The sequence below is a fragment of the Salmo salar genome, chromosome 15 (assembly GCF_965601325.2).
Source record: "Salmo salar chromosome 15, fSalSal1, whole genome shotgun sequence".
Classification (NCBI taxonomy): Eukaryota; Metazoa; Chordata; class Actinopteri; order Salmoniformes; family Salmonidae; genus Salmo; species Salmo salar.
Window position 1 is genome coordinate 106,722,228 of NC_138305.1, and position 18,138 is coordinate 106,740,365.

Sequence of the window (18,138 nt, forward strand, 5' to 3'; positions counted from 1 at the left end):
AATTCCTCTAGTCTTTAATTCCTCTAGTCTTTAATTCCTCTAGTCTTTAATTCCTCTAGTCTTTAATTCCTCTAGTATTTAATTCCTCTAGTCTTTAATTCCTCTAGTCTTTAATTCCTCTAGTCTTTAATTCCCTTTAATTCCTCTAGTCTTTAATTCCTCTAGTCTTTGATGCCGCTAGTCTTTAATTCCTCTAGTCTTTAATTCCTCTAGTCTTTAATTCCTCTAGTCTTTAATTCCTCTAGTCTTTAATTCCTCTAGTCTTTAATTCCTCTAGTCTTTAATTCCCTTTAATTCCTCTAGTCTTTAATTCCTCTAGTCTTTAATTCCTCTAGTCTTTAATTCCTCTAGTATTTAATTCCTCTAGTCTTTAATTCCTCTAGTCTTTAATTCCTCTAGTCTTTAATTCCTCTAGTCTTTAATTCCCTTTAATTCCTCTAGTCTTTAATTCCTCTAGTCTTTAATTCCTCTAGTCTTTAATTCCCTTTAATTCCTCTAGTCTTTAATTCCTCTAGTCTTTGATGCCGCTAGTCTTTAATTCCTCTAGTCTTTAATTCCTCTAGTCTTTAATTCCTCTAGTCTTTAATTCCTCTAGTCTTTAATTCCTCTAGTCTTTAATTCCTCTAGTCTTTAATTCCCTTTAATTCCTCTAGTCTTTAATTCCTCTAGTCTTTGATGCCGCTAGTCTTTAATTCCTCTAGTCTTTAATTCCTCTAGTCTTTAATTCCTCTAGTCTTTAATTCCTCTAGTCTTTAATTCCTCTAGTATTTAATTCCTCTAGTCTTTAATTCCTCTAGTCTTTAATTCCTCTAGTCTTTAATTCCCTTTAATTCCTCTAGTCTTTAATTCCTCTAGTCTTTGATGCCGCTAGTCTTTAATTCCTCTAGTCTTTAATTCCTCTAGTCTTTAATTCCTCTAGTCTTTAATTCCTCTAGTCTTTAATTCCTCTAGTCTTTAATTCCCTTTAATTCCTCTAGTCTTTAATGCCTCTAGTATTTAATTCCTCTAGTCTTTAATTCCTCTAGTCTTTAATTCCTCTAGTCTTTAATTCCTCTAGTCTTTAATTCCCTTTAATTCCTCTAGTCTTTAATTCCTCTAGTCTTTAATTCCTCTAGTCTTTAATTCCTCTAGTCTTTAATTCCTCTAGTCTTTAATTCCTCTAGTCTTTAATTCCTCTAGTCTTTAATTCCTCTAGTCTTTAATTCCCTTTAATTCCTCTAGTCTTTAATTCCTCTAGTCTTTAATTCCTCTAGTCTTTAATTCCTCTAGTCTTTAATTCCTCTAGTCTTTAATTCCTCTAGTCTTTAATGCCTCTAGTCTTTAATTCCTCTAGTCTTTAATTCCTCTAGTCTTTAATGCCTCTAGTCTTTAATTCCTCTAGTCTTTAATTCCGCTTTAATTCCTCTAGTCTTTAATTCCTCTAGTCTTTAATTCCTCTAGTCTTTAATTCCTCTAGTCTTTAATTCCTCTAGTCTTTAATTCCTCTAGTCTTTAATTCCTCTAGTCATATTGTGTGATTTAACAGATTATTGTAGGTAATATATGATGGGAAATAGAGACTAGAGGACTGTAAGTTGTTTTCGATAAAAGCGTCCGAGGTGTGTGTGTGTGTGTGTGTGTGTGTGTGTGTGTGTGTGTGTGTGTGTGTGTGTGTGTGTGTGTGAACTAAGTGGTGTAGTGGAAGGAGGTTAGCTACCATGGGTACTCACCTCAAGCAGTGGCATGGTCCCTTGTGGTTCAGTTGGTAGAGCATGGGTTTGATGGGGGACTAATCTCAAAATGTATGCACTCACTACTGTAGGTCGCACTGGATAAGAGTGTCTGCTAAATGACTAAAATATAAATGCATGGACCCACTCTTCTTATCGCTGTGACAGTACACCACATACCAGGGCTTTCCAACCCTGTTCCTGGAGAGCTACCCTGCTGTAGGTTTTTATTCCAACCCTGTTCCTGGAGAGCTACCCTGTTATAGGTTTTTACTCCAACCCTGTTCCTGGAGCGCTACCCTGCTATAGGTTTTTGTTCCAACCCTGTTCCTGGAGCGCTACCCTGCTATAGGTTTTTACTCCAACCCTGTTCCTGGAGAGCTACCCTGCTGTAGGTTTTTATTCCAACCCTGTTCCTGGAGAGCTACCCTCCTGTAGGTTTTTACTCCAACCCTGTTCCTGGAGAGCTACCCTCCTGTAGGTTTTAACTCCAACCCTGTTCCTGGAGAGCTACCATCCTGTAGGTTTTAACTCCAACCCCAGTTGTAACTAACCTGATTCAGTTTATCAACCAGCTAATTATTTAAATCAGGTGCGCTAGATTGGGGTTGGAGAAAAAATCTACAGGACGGTAGCTCTCCAGGAACAGGGTTGGAGTAAAAACCTACAGCAGGGTAGCTCTCCAGGAACAGGGTTGGAGTGCCCTGACTTATACACATTAGATATGAAGAGCATTATTTTTCAGTTTAATTTTAATACAGTGCCTTCAGAAAGTATTTAAATACCACATGACGTATTCCACATTTTCTTGTGTTACTTCCTAAATACAAAACGGATTAAATAGATTTTTTTCTCCCCCATCTACACACAATACCCCATAATGACAGAGTAAAAACATGTTTTTAGAAATTTATGCAAATGTATTGGGGGGGGGGGGGGAGTGTTCACACCCCTGAGTCAATACCTGTTAGAAACACCTTTGGCGAATGAGTCGTTCTGGGTAAGTCTCAAGAGCTTTGCACACCTGGATTGTGCAACATTTGTCCATTATTTATTTCTAAATTCTTCAAGCTCTATCAAGTTGGTTGTTGATCATTGCTAGACAACCATTTTCAGGTCTTGCCATAGATTTTCAAGCAGATTTAAGTCAAAACTGTAACTCTGCCATTCAGGAACATTCAATGTCGTCTTGGTAAACAACTCCAGTGTAGATTTGGCCTTGTGTTTTAGGTTATTGTCCTGCTGAAAGGTGAATTAATATCCCAGTGACTGGTGGAAAGCAGACTGAACCAGGTTTTCCGCTAGGATTTTGCCTGTGCTCAATTCCTTTCGTTTTTTTATCCTGAAAAAAAGTCCTTAACAATTACAAGCATACCCATAACATGATGCAGCTACCACTATGCTTGAACATATGGAGAGTGGTACTCAGTAATGTGTTGTATTGGATTTAACACTTTGTACATTCTTTGGCAGTATTACTTTTAGTGCCTTGTTGCATATTCTGTACAGGCTTCCTTTTTTTTCACTCTGTCAATTAGGTTAGTATTGTGGATTAACCACAATGTTGTTAACTACTATTTTATTGATCCATCCTCAGTTTGCTATTATCACAGCCATTCAACTCTGTAACTGTTTTAAAGTCACCATTGGCAACTGAGTTAGGAAGGACGCCTGTATCTTTGTAGTAACTGGGTGTATTGATGCACTATCCAAAAGTGTAATTAATAACGTCACAATACCCATCTACCAATAGGTGCCCTTCTTTTACGAGGCATAGGAAAACCTCCTAGGTCTTTGTGGTTGAATCCATGTTTGATATTCACAGTTTGACTGAGGGATCTTTGTATGTTTGGGGTACAGTGATGAGGTAGTCATTCAAAAATCATTGTTATTACACTGTTACACTGTTATTGCACACAGAGTGAGTCCATGTGACTTATTATGTGACTTGTTAAGCAAATGTTTACTCCTGAACTAAATTAGGCTTTCCCTAAGAAGGGGGTTGAATACTTATTGACTTAAGATATTTCAGCTTTTCATTTTTAATTAATTCGTCGAAATTTGGAAAAACATAATTCCACTTTGACTTTATGGGGTATTGTGTGTAGGCTAGTGACACAACATCTCAATCAATTTTACATTTATATTAGTTATTTATTTTTATTTCCCCTTTATTTAACCAGGTAGGCCAGTTGAGAACAAGTTCTCACTTACAACTTCGACCTGGCCAAGATAAAGCAAAGCAGTGTGACAAAAACAACAACACAGAGTTACACATAAACAAACGTACAGTCAATAACACAATAGAAAAATCGATGTACAGTGTGTGCAAATGTAGAAGAGTAGGGAGGTAAGGCAATAAATAGGCCATAGAGGCAGAATAATTACAATTTAGCATTAACACTGGAGTGATAATGTGCAGATGATGATGCGCAAGTAGAGATACTGGGGTGCAAAAGAGCAAGAGGATAAATAACAATATGGGGATGAGGTAGTTGGGTGCGCTATTTACAGATTGGCTGTGTACAGGTACAGTGATCGGCAAGCTGCTCCGACAGCTGATGCTTAAAGTTAGAGAGGAAGATATGAGTCTCCAGCTTCAGTGATTTTTGCAATTCGTTCCAGTCATTGGCAGCAGAGAACTGGAAGGAAAGGCGGCCAAAGGAAGTGTTGGCTTTGGGGGTGACCAGTGAAATATACCTGCTGGATCGCGTGCTACGAATGGGTGTTGCTATGGTGACCAGTGAGCTGAGATAAGGCGGAGCTTTACCTAGCATAGACTTAAGATGACCTGGAGCCAGTGGGATTGGCAACGAATTTGTAGTGAGGGCCAGCCAACGAGAGCATACAGGTCGCAGTAGTGGGTAGTATATAGGGCTTTGGTGACAAAACGGATGGCACTGTGATAGACTACATCCAGTTTGCTGAGTAGAGTGTTGAAGGCTATTTTGTAATTGACATCGCCAAAGTCAAAGATCGGTAGGATAGTCAGTTTTATGAGAGTATGTTTGGCAGCATGAGTGAAGGATGCTTTGTTGCGAAATAGGAAGCCGATTCTAGATTTAATTTTGGATTGGAGATGCTTAATGTGAGCCTGGAAGGAGAGTTTACAGTCTAACCAGACACCCAGGTATTTGTAGTTGTCCACATATTCTAGGTCAGAACCGTCCAGAGTAGTGATGCTGGACGGGCGGGCAGGTGTGGGCAGCGATCGGTTGAAGAGCATGCACTTAGTTTTACTGGCATTTAAAAGCAGTTGGAGGCCACAGAAGGAGTGTTGAATGACATTGAAGCTCGTTTGGAGGTTTGTTAGCACAGTGTCCAAAGGGCCAGATGTATACAGAATGGTGTCGTCTGCGTAGAGGTGGATCAGAGAATCACCAGCAGCAAGAGTGACATCATTGATATATACAGAGAAAAGAGTCGGCCCGAGAATTGAACCCTGTGGCACCCCCATAGAGACTCCCAGAGGTCCGGACAACAGGCCCTCCGATTTGACACACTGAACTCTATCTGAGAAGTAGTTGGTGAACCAGGCGAGGCAGTCATTTGAGAAGCCAAGGCTATTGAGTCTGCCGATAAGAATGCGATGATTGACAGAGTCGAAAGCCTTGGCCAGGTCGATGAAGACGGCTGCATAGTACTGTCTTTTATCGATGGCAGTTATGATATCGTTTAGGACCTTGAGCGTGGCTGAGGTGCACCCATGACCAGCTCGGAAACCAGATTGCATAGTGGAGAAGGTACGGTGGGATTCGAATGGTCGGTGATCTGTTTGTTAACTTGGCTTTCGAAGATTTTAGAAAGGCAGGGCAGGATGGATATAGGTCTGTAGCAATTTGGGTCTAGAGTGTCTCCCCCTTTGAAGAGGGGGGTGACCGCAGCAGCTTTCCATTCTTTGGGGATCTCAGACGATGCGAAAGAGAGGTTGAATAGGCTAGTAATAGGGGTTGCAACAATTTCGGCGGATAATTTTAGAAAGAGAGGGTCCAGATTGTCTAGCCCAGTTGATTTGTAGGGATCCAGATTTTGCAGCTCTTTCAGAACAGCAGCTATCTGGATTTGGGTGAAGGAGAAGCGGGGGGGCTTGGGTAAGTTGCTGCGGGGGGTGCTGAGATGTTGGCCCGGGGTAGGGGTAGCCAGGTGGAAAGCATGGCCAGCCAATAAAAAATGCTTATTGAAATTATCGATTATCGTAGATTTATTGGTGGTGACAGTGTTTCCTAGCCTCAGTGCAGTGGGCAGCTGGGAGGAGGTGCTCTTATTCTCCATGGACTTTACAGTGTCCCAAAACTTTTTGGAATTAGTGCTACAGGATGCAAATTTCTGTTTGAAAAAGCTAACCTTAGCTTTCCTAACTGACTGCGTGTATTGGTTCCTGACTTCCCTGAAAAGTTGCATATCGCGGGGGCTATTTGATGCTAATGCAATACGCCACAGCCTAAATTCAGGCTGTAACACAACAAAATGTGGAAAGTAAAAAGTAAAGAAATGGTAAAAAAAAAAGATATGATCGATCCATAATACAAATTTGTTTTGATGTACATGTTCTATGTTGTGTTCCTACATAGTTAGTTTAGTAACACAGACTAGTTAGTCAGACCAATGTTTCTGGGTTCATTTCCTCCTCAGGTGGACCTGGTAGGACAAGAAAAACTCAACAACTCCATGGGATTCTCTATGTTCTTCGTAGGCCTCGGCTGTCTGACAGGACCTCCTCTCGCAGGTGAGGGAATCTTCCAATCAACCTCCAAACAGCTAAACTATAGGTTATTTCTCACCTGGCTGTTTCTGTCTTCGAAACAAGAACACACACACACACACACACACACACACACACACACACACATTCTTGTATAACTCAATCATCTGTGTGTGTGTGTGTGTGTGTGTGTGTGTGTGTGTGTGTGTGTGTGTGTGTGTGTGTGTGTGTGTGTGTGTTCTTGTTTCGAAGACAGAAACAGCCAGGTGAGAAATAACCTATAGTTTAGCTGTTTGGAGGTTGATTGGAAGAAATGCATGCTCACGTTTCATCAATCAAATGTATTTATAAAGCCTTTCTTACATCAGCTGATGTCACAAAGTTCTGTACAGAAACCCAGCCTAAAACCCCGAACAGCAAGCAATGCAGATGTAGAAGCGTCCAACCTTCTAGGCCAGCATAGCCTTAGAAAAATAATGTTGTGTTCATTTATAATTTGGTTCCAGTCCAGACTGTTTCAACTTTTTAAAAAAAGGTCCCCCCTTATCAGGTCCCCCCTTATCCATGTAATCTTATTCATTATGATCCCAGATCAGAACTCCTACTCTGATATGTTGATGAATGGCCCAGGTTACTGTAGGTGATCATGGGTTTCTCAATGCCAACACCAGCCAAGGTATTCTCAGAGGGCTTCCCTCTTTTCTCTCCCATTGATAAACTAGTATTTCATTATCATAAACTATACTGAACAAAAATATAAACACAACATGTAAAGTGTTGGTCCCATGTTTCATGAGCTGATATAAAAGATCCCAGACTTTTTCCTTATGCACAAGAAGCATATTTCTCTCAAATGTTGTGAACAAATTTGTTTAGATCCCTGTTAGATCCTTTGTCAAGACAATCCAGGTGTGGCATATCTTAAACAGAATGATCTTTACATAGGTGCACCTTCTGCTGGGGACAATAAAAGGCCGCTCTAAAATGTGCAGTTTTGTCACACAACACAATGCCACAGATGTCTCAAGTTTTGAGGGAGCATGCAATTGGCATGCTGACTGCAGGAAAGCCTACCAAAGTTGTTGCTAGAGAATTTAATGTTAATTTCTCTACCATATGCCTCCTCCAATGTTGTAGCCACTCCAGCCCAGGACCTCTACATCCTGCTTCTTCACCTGCGGGATCATCTGAGACCAGCCACTCGGACAGCTGATGAAACTGTGGGTTTGCACAACTGAATCATTTCTCCACAAACTGTCAGAAACTGAGGGAAGATCATCTTTGTGCTCTTCGTTCTCATCAGGGTCTTGACCTGACTGCAGTTCGGCATCGTAACCGACTTCAGTGGGCAAATGCTCACCGTCGATACCACTGGCACGCTGGAGAAGTGTGCTCTTCATGGATGAATCTGGGTTTCAACTGTACCGAGCAGATGGCAGACAGCATGTATGGTGTCGTGTGGGCGAACGGTTTGCTAATGTTAACGTTGTGAACAGAGTGCCCCATGGTGGCGGTGGGGTTATGATATGGGCAGGCATAAACTACGGACAACAAATACAATTGCCTTTATCAACGGCAATTTCATTGCACAGAGATACTGTGATGAGATCCTGAGGCCCATTGTCGTGCCGTTCATCCGCCACCACCACCTCATGTTTCAACATGATAACGCACGGCCCCATGTTGCAAGGATCTGTACACAATTCCTGGAAGCTGAAAATGTCCTAGTTCTTACATGGCCTTCATACTCACCAGACATGTAACCCATTGAGAATGTTTGGGATGCTATGGATGGACGTGTACGACAGTGTGTTCCAGTTCCAGCCAATCTCCAGTAACTTCACACAGCCATTGAAGAGGAGTGGGACAACATTCCACAGGCCACAATCAACAGCCTGATCCACTCTATGCGAAGGAGATGTCGTGCTGCATGAGGCAAATGGTGGTCACACCAGATAGACTGGTTTTCTGATCCACGCCCCAACTTTTTTTTTATAGTGTCTATGATACATGTCTGTATTAGATTAGGGCCTAATTTATTTATTTCAATTGACTGATTTCCTTATATGAACTGTAACTCAGTAAAATCTTTGAAATTGTTGCATGTTATGTTTATTTTTTTTCAGTGTAGTATAAACTAGCATAAACGAATCTACATATGATCTAATCTAAATACAGACCTAGCTATGTAAAAAACATGTTTTTTACAATGCATCTACTATAATAGATATGTCACATCTTAGAAATACCTTTACACCTTGTAAACACCACATCTGGTAAACACCTTCACATCTTGTAAAAACCATCTTGTAAACACCTCCGCATCTTGTAAACACCTCCACATCTTGTAAAAACCTTCACATCTTGTAAAAACCTTGACATCTTGTAAAAACTTTCACATCTTGTAAACACCTCCACATCTTGTAAAAACCTTCACATCTTGTAAACACCTCCACATCTTGTAAAAACCTTCACATCTTGTAAAAACCTTCACATCTTGTAAACACCTCCACATCTTGTAAAAACCTCCACATCTTGTAAACACCTCCACATCTTGTAAACACCTCCACATCTTGTAAACACCTCCACATCTTGTAAACACCTCCACATCTTGTAAACACCTCCACATCTTGTAAACACCTTCACATCTTGTAAACACCTTCACATCTTGTAAACACCTCCACATCTTGTAAACACCTTCACATCTTGTAAACACCTTCCCATCTTGGGAACTGTGGTCTATGAACAGATGTAAGCCTATTTCCAGGAAAAAAAGCTGCATTCCCCTTCCGTCAAAACTTCAACCCCCTTTAACTCAATGACCTACTGTAGAGAGGGGGATTAGAGTGGGGTAGGAGAGTCTTGAGAGCTGAGAGGGGATCTACATTGACAAACTGGTATTTTATCACCTAGTATAAATAAGTATAAACCAGTCCAAATGTAACTCTGCAGAGACCTAGCTATATCCATGTGTCTACTAGATATAAATGGCAAACTGAAACATTTTGTAAATACTTTCCCATCTTGAAACTGTGGTCTACGAACACTGATGTAAGCCTATTTCCAGGAAAAATAACGCTACATTCCTCTTACGGGTGACTTTTGACTTCAAAACCTGTAGAAGAGGTACACTTGAACTTATTGACACAGAGAGGGGGGTTGGTTTTGGGGAGGGGTGGGAGGGTCTCCCAATTGGTCAGGCCATCCTGAGAGGGGATCTACAGTCCAGGGTCAAAACGTGACTATTGGTGACCCCTTACAGGGTTTGGGGTTAGGAAATACCGTGCTGCTATGTTAACCGTCCATGCTGCTAGTCCTGCAGGATGAACTTAACTCACCGCAGTCCACCATGACACCGACACACACACACACGACACACAACCACAACTCTTTCCCCCCCACACAACCAGTGAACTATACAGGCTGTGTGTTAGCGTTCCACCCACACCCCCTCCCCACAACCAGCTAGCTATACAGGCTGTGTCTTAGCATTCCACCCAGACACCCCCCACCCCCCCACCCACAACCAGCTAGCTATACAGGCTGTGTGTTAGCATTCCACCCAGACCTCCCCCCACCCACAACTAGCTAGCTATACAGGCTGTGTGTTAGCATTCCACCCAGACACCCCCCCCACCCACAACCAGCTAGCTATAGAGGCTGTGTGTTAGCATTCCACCCAGACCCCCACCCCCCCACCCACAACCAGCTAGCTATACAGGCTGTGTGTTAGCATTCCACCCAGACCCCCCCCCCCCCCCCCCCCCCAACCAGCTAGCTATAGAGGCTGTGTGTTAGCATTCCACCCAGACCCACAGCTAGCTAGCTATACAGGCTGTGTGTTAGCATTCCACCCAGACCTCCCTACCCCCAACCAGCTAGGTATACAGGCTGTGTGTTAGCTAGCTATAGAGGCTGTGTGTTAGCATTCCACCCAGACCCACAGCTAGCTAGCTATACAGGCTGTGTGTTAGCATTCCACCCAGACCTCCCTACCCCCAACCAGCTAGGTATACAGGCTGTGTGTTAGCATTCCACCCAGACCCCCCCCCCCCCCCCCCCCCCCCCACACACAACTAGCTAGCTATACAGGCTGTGTGTTAGCATTCCACCCAGACCGACAGCTAGCTAGCTATACAGGCTGTGTGTTAGCATTCCACCCAGACCTCCCCACCCCCAACCAGCTAGGTATACAGGCTGTGTGTTAGCATTCCACCCAGACACCCCCCACAACCAGCTAGCTATAGAGGATGTGTGTTAGCATTCCACCCAGACACCCCCCACCCACAACTAGCTAGCTATACAGGCTGTGTGTTAGCATTCCACCCAGACCCCCCCACAACTAGCTAGCTATAGAGGCTGTGTGTTAGTATTCCACCCAGACACCCCCCACCCACAACTAGCTAGCTATACAGGCTGTGTGTTAGCATTCCACCCAGACCCCCCCCCCCCCCCCCACAACTAGCTAGCTATAGAGGCTGTGTGTTAGCATTCCACCCAGACCCCCCCCACCCCCCCCCCACAACTAGCTAGCTATACAGGCTGTGTGTTAGCATACCACCCAGAGAGTAGCCTTGTGCAGATTGTTTTTCAGTTCTAGACCAGAAAGTTCTTGAAGTTGTATGATGTTCTGTCTGTAAGTATGTACGCCAGATGTTATTGTTAGTTATGTTTACCACCCCCCCCCCCCCCCCCCCCACGTTTTGAGTACAGTTAACTCTGACATTGTGAGTGAGAAGTCTGTTGACGTTACTAACGGTCTCCCTTTGCTGTGGTGTCATTTGTCACTATAACGTGTAGTGTCCAGGGGGATGTCAGTTTCTCTCTGTTCGGTATTGCTAACGTTATTAACGGTTTCTCTGTGTGTGTGTGTCTTCATAAAAATAGAATCTAAAATGTCAAGTAATTCTATATCTACAGTGTGTATCCATTGCTTCTCTCATTGAGTCAACAAGTGACGTTATTAGCCTGAATGGCATTACCAACGGTCTCCTCCCTTTGTGGCGGTGTCTCCTGTCATAATGTGTGGTGTCGGGGATGTCAGTTTCTTTCAGTTTGAATGACGTTATTAACGGTCTCCTCCCTTTGTGGCGGTGTCTTCTGTCATTTGTGGTGTCATGGGAAGGATGTCCGTTTCTCTCTTTTTAGCATTGAATGACGTCTCCCTTTTTCGCTTCCTTTGTCTTCCATCCTCTAGGTTTCCTGTATGACTACACCCAGACCTATGACTGCTCCTTCTACCTGGCGGGGGGGTGTTATCTGCTGTCCTCTGTGTCTCTCTTCCTGGAGCCAGTGGCGAGGAGGTGGCAGAGCAGGAGGAAGAGACGCGAGGCCCGGAACGCAGACACCAGCTGGAAAACCAACGGCTGCTTCTGCCCCAAACCAGAGCTTCCTGTCCTGAAGAACAACAACGGCGTTGTCTAGATGGTGGTTTCACCACAGCTTTCACATTTGGTTCCTTGGAAGTTCTGAGAATATTGTATGCAAAATAACCATAGGGCAATCACCATGCCTTAACAATCACTACGGTCCTTAGAACGTTTTGATCTAGCTGGGACATTATCGCACTCCCTAAGTCTACTTCATCAAGCCTGGAATCAAGGCTATCTAGATGGAGGGAGGGCAGGGTTGGCTTCCTGCTCTTAATAAATGCTAGACGCTTGACGATTATCCAAAGTGACTTACAGTACAGTGAGTACAGACATTATTAGTATTTGGGATCCCAGCGGGAATCGAACCCGTGACCTTGCTAGAGCCATTGCTCTTATTAACTGAGCCACACAGAATTGTGTAGAGGGAAGAAGGGCAGAGTTGGCTGCTTCCACCCTTTCTCTCACTCTCCTTAATAAAACAAGCATGGACCTCCATGTGCCGACTGTGCCAGTTGGACCTCCATGTGCCGACTGTGCCAGCTGGACCTAAGTTACCCAGCTTTTGGATGGGCTGAAATGACCGTGCTCCTTTGGAGAAAGCCAAGGAATACCCAACTGACTGACTGGCAGGATGGCTGGCTTGCTGACTGACTGGCAGGATGGCTGGCTTGCTGACTGACTGGCTAGCTGACTGATGGACTGGATGACTGGCTAGCTGACTGATGGACTGGATGACTGGCTAGTTGACTGACGGACTGGATGACTGGCTAGCTGACTGACTGGCTGGATGACTGGCTAGCTGACTCACGGACTGGATGACTGGCTAGCTGACTCACGGACTGGATGACTGGCTAGCTGACTCACGGACTGGATGACTGGCTAGCTGACTGACGGACTGGATGACTGGCTAGCTGACTGACGGACTGGATGACTGGCTAGCTGACTCACGGACTGGATGACTGGCAAGCTGACTCACGGACTGGATGACTGGCTTGCTGACTGACTGGCAGGATGGCTGGCTAGCTGACTGACTGGCTAGCTGACTGACGGACTGGATGACTGGCTAGCTGACTGACGGACTGGATGACTGGCTAGCTGACTGACTGGCTGGATGACTGGCTAGCTGACTGACTGGCTGGATGACTGGCTAGCTGACTGACGGACTGGATGACTGGCTAGCTGACTGACGGACTGGATGACTGGCTAGCTGACTGACGGACTGGATGACTGGCTAGCTGACTGACGGACTGGATGACTGGCTAGCTGACTGACGGACTGGATGACTGGCTAGCTGACTGACGGACTGGATGACTGGCTAGCTTACTCACGGACTGGATGACTGGCTAGCTTACTCACGGACTGGATGACTGGCTAGCTGACTGACGGACTGGATGACTGGCTAGCTGACTGACGGACTGGATGACTGGCTAGCTGACTGACTGGCTGGATGACTGGCTAGCTGACTGACGGACTGGATGACTGGCTAGCTGACTGACGGACTGGATGACTGGCTAGCTGACTGACGGACTGGATGACTGGCTAGCTGACTGACGGACTGGATGACTGGCTAGCTGACTGACGGACTGGATGACTGGCTAGCTGACTGACGGACTGAGGAGATGATGACCACAGCTATATGAATAGTCTAATAATGGTTGTGGATATAATGAAGCAGTTTCATTCAGTCCATAAAGAGAGACAGCAAACAGATAATCCTGTTTTGTAACTTTGAATATAAACCAAATTTACACTTATTCTGTTAGGACATATATGTTTTCCCTCGTGTTCTCATGGAATCGCCTGACGCCTGCGACACAAATCTCATTGTAGTGTTGAGTAATGTGGCTGGAACACTTTTCTTTCGGTATGAGGAGGAATTGAACAAGGCAACAACCTGACACAAAACAGTCACTGTAGTCTCTACAATCACATCCATATTAATCAGAAACCGTACACCCCTGTGTGTCATACAGTACAACATACAGTACACCATGGATATGAAGTACACCATGGATATGAAGTACACCATGAAAGAGTCTTGGGATGCATCCCAATTGGTACCATATTCCCTATATAGTTTACTACTTTTGAGCAGGGCTCCCATACAGCTTCCATAGGGCTCCCATACAGCTCCCATAGGGCTCCCACAGGGCTATCATAGGGCTCCCATACAGCTTCCATATGGCTCCCATACAGCTTCCATAGGGCTCCCATACAGCTCCCATAGGGCTCCCATACAGCTTCCATAGGGCTCCCATACAGCTCCCATAGGGCTCCAGTCAAAAGTAGTGCACTGAATAGGGAATATAGCACACAGTCCTGTTCAACAAATGTCTTGGTATACCTCTTTATTGATACCTGTACACGGAAACATACATTTTGAGGCATTTTGAGATTGTTGTTTGTTCATGGTATAGGTTACATACCATATAGATTATATACCATATACTGTAGATTACACAGAGTACAAAACATGATCAACACTTGCTCTTTTCATGACATAGACTGACCAGGTGAATCCAGGTGAAAGCTATGATCTCTTACTGATGTCACTTGTTAAATCCACTTCAGATGAAGGGGGAGGAGACAGGTTAGAGAAGGATTTTTAAGCCTTGAGTCATGGATTGTGTATGTGTGCCATTCAGAGGGTAAATGGGCATGACAAAATATTGAAGTGCCTTTGAACGGGGTATGGTAGTAGGTGCCAGGCGCACCGATTTATGTCAAGAACTACAACGCTGCTGGGTTTTTCACGCTCAACACTGTCCCATGTGTGTCAAGCACAGGAGGTTGGTAGCACCTTAATTGGGGAGGACTGGTTCAAGGTAATGGCTGGAGTGGAATCAGTGGAATGGTATCAAATACATCAAACACATGGTTAGATGGCGTTCCATTTGCTCCGTTCCAGCCATTATTATGAGCCGTCCTCTCCTCAACAGCCTCCACTGGTATCAAGAACGGTCCACCACCCAAATGACATCCAACCAACTTCATGCACCTGTGGGAAGCATTGGAGTCAACATGGGCCAGCATCCATGTGAAACGCTTTTGACACCTTGTAGAGTCCCATGCCCTGACGAATTGAGGCCGTTCTGAGGGTAAAAGGGGGTGCAACTCCGTATTAGGAAGGTGTTCCTAATGTTTGTCCACTCAGTGTATATACCGTATGGTATACAGTACCAGTCAAAAGTTTGGACACACCTACTCATTCAAGGGTTTTTCTTTATTTTTACTATTTTCTACATACATCAAAACTATGAAATAACACATACTGGATTGAAATGTTGTGGAAACAACATTGATTCAACCAGTTTTTGCCCAGTGGGATTTCAGTATGTACGGTATACAACTGAGGGGAGATGACTTTGTACACAGACCCTAATTTAGGTTAGCCTGGTCCCAGATCGGTTTGTGCTGTCTTGCCTGTTTGGCATGCCAACCACACCATAGAAGTTGGCAAGGACCAAGCTACATACATGTAGGTAAATTAAATTGGATGAAATACCTGGCTTTACTTCGTATGTACTCGGTGGACAGCAGGGTAAATTGGGTTGGTGCTGTTTTACTGTGTAAACTACTGACCAAGTGCCTTTACAGACACTTTATTTGCTTAGCCTGCATGCCAGTCTGTTTGTGCTGTATTGACCATAATTGAGCGACAAGGAGTTGGCAATAGAGAACAAACAGATTGGCACTCAGACTATTATTGACTTATTATAGCCCAGATAATATATATTCTTTAGATGTTACTACCCCATATACTGTAGTAGAACTGGTAAAATGAGGAAATGAAATGCTGTTGTAGGCTACTTCAGTGTCACAACTCCAGGCATACAGAATTGACAATGCAATGTATTATATATGGGAGTCTAGTCTATCGGTTGTTTTTTTTAATGTTTTAATGTTTTGTCAGTCTACTGGTTCACTGTTTATCACCACTATTTGCCTTTATTATAAATAACGGTATGTTTACTAACCCTCCTGTATACTGTGAGCCAAAGACACATCCATAATCTACACCTAAAACTCTCTCAGAAACACTAGGTTCAAATGTAGTAATGCAGTACTAGCTAGCCCAATACTAGCTCAACATGTTTAATACTAGCTCAACATGTTTAATACTAGTAATACTAGCTCAACATGTTTAATACTAGCTCAACATGTTTAATACTAGTAATACTAGCTCAACATGTTTAATACTAGCTCAGCATGTTTAATACTAGTAATACTAGGTCAGCATGTTTAATACTAGTAATACTAGGTCAGCATGTTTAATACTAGTAATACTAGCTCTACATGTTTAATACTAGTAATACTAGCTCTACATGTTTAATACTAGTAATACTAGGTCAGCATGTTTAATACTAGTAATACTAGCTCAACATGTTTAATACCAGTAATACTAACTCAACGTGTTTAATACTAGTAATACTAGCTCAGCGTGTTGAATACTAGTAATACTAGCTCAGCGTGTTTAATACTAGTAATACTAGCTCAGCATGTTTAATACTAGTAATACTAGGTCAGCATGTTTAATACTAGTAATACTAGCTCAACATGTTTAATACCAGTAACTACTAGCTCAACATGTTTAATACCAGTAATACTAGCTCAACATGTTTAATACTAGTAATACCAGGTCAGCATGTTTAATACTAGCTCAGCATGTTTAATACTAGTAATACTAGCTGAGCATGTTTAATACCAGTAATACTAGCTCAGCATGTTTAATACTAGTAATACTAGGTCAGCATGTTTAATACTAGTAATACTAGTTCAACGTGTTTAATACTAGTAATACTAGCTCAACGTGTTTAATACTAGTAATACTAGCTCAGCATGTTGAATACTAGTAATACTAGCTCAAAACAAGTAATACTAGCTCAGCATGTTGAATACTAGTAATACTAGCTCAGCATGTTGAATACTAGTAATACTAGCTCAGCATGTTGAATACTAGTAATACTAGCTCAACATGTTGAATACTAGTAATACTAGCTCAACATGTTGAATACAAGTAATACTAGCTCAACATGTTTAATACTAGCTCAACATGTTTAATACTAGCTCAATATTAGATCAAATTGTTTGACAGTTACAATGATTTCCCATTATTCACTAAATGTTCCTAAGTACTGTATACTGTATGTACATAGTTCAGTGTTTTTCAACCCCTGGACATGTGCCGGTCCGTGAGATACTGCTGACCAGTCCCCGGTCCTTGGTACAAAAAAGTTTGAGGAACACTGACCAGTTTGGTTCAAAATTAAGTGATGAACATTTCATTTTTGTTTTCTACCGCCCTCTAGTGGCGCTAAAAAGCTTCAACTCAAAGAACGCTGCATCATTAACTAGTACCAAATCTCTCTTCCCCCTCAGCTCACTCTCACAAAGCTCATCAGCGTCCTGCCTGCACAGCTCTTTGTATTGTTTTAACACATTCTCCCATTAACCGTGATGCACACGCAGCAGCTCTGCTCACTCCTAAAATGGATGCCAAGAGAGCTCAGTGTTGTAAGTCCGAAATGGCACCCTGTTCTCTATATAATGCACTTTTAACCAGAGCCCTATAGGTTCTGGTTAAACGTAGTGCTCCTATATATGGAATAGGGTGCCATTTGGGACTTAGCTGTTTGTTCACTTCCAGTGTGATTTCCAAGAAGTGATTGTGGGCCCACTGAATGTTAATGTTAAATTGTGTGTAAAAAGGATATTTTGATGCTTTAAAAGTAGATGTGTTTATGGTATTATTATATTATTTACTGTCTGAACCCAGTGTGGTGTATTATAAAGAAACCATGGTTTAAGCAATATCCTGAAAAATAAATTTTGTCCAACAATTGTTTTCAAGAAAACAAGAACAAATGCAACCCTTAAAAAGTCAAGTTCTTAAATGTATATTGGTAACACCTAGAAATGTATTTGATGTTGATATTGTATTCAGATTGCAATAATTTCTTGTCAGACAAGATGATGACTTGACATTTTACATACTAGAAAACATGCTTAACCAATCATATTCATAATAGTTACTATTGCAATAAAGTGACAGGTGACATGGATGGTGAGGTTTGTTAGGGTCATTTCTGCTTCTATTCAGACACCTGGAGAAAATCATTCTCACACACAAACAAATTGCACCAAAATCACTTTTTATTAAGAGAATGACCAATACAAAACAATGTATATCAGACCAGATATGATGAGTCAAATGTAAACAATCATCTTATAAGCAAATTAAATCAATCAAAATATTAAAAAAAATAAAAAAAAAATATATATATATATATATATATATATATATATAATTGGAAAATGTTATGAGAAGTAAAGAGGTGAACAGAATGTGGATTGT

At 42.5% G+C, this 18,138-nt stretch overlaps 1 protein-coding gene across 1 annotated transcript in view; it reads left to right on the top strand.

The window, feature by feature from the left end:
* Positions 1–17,845, top strand: part of slc16a4 (solute carrier family 16 member 4) — a 77,051-nt gene extending 59,206 nt beyond the window's left edge. Inside the window, exons 9-10 of the mRNA XM_014147383.3 lie at positions 6,342–6,435; positions 11,609–17,845. Of these exons, the coding sequence (XP_014002858.2) occupies positions 6,342–6,435; positions 11,609–11,835 (321 nt within the window). The 3' untranslated portion in view covers positions 11,836–17,845. The remainder of the gene's footprint in view (positions 1–6,341; positions 6,436–11,608) is intronic.
* Positions 17,846–18,138: the final 293 nt, after the last annotated feature.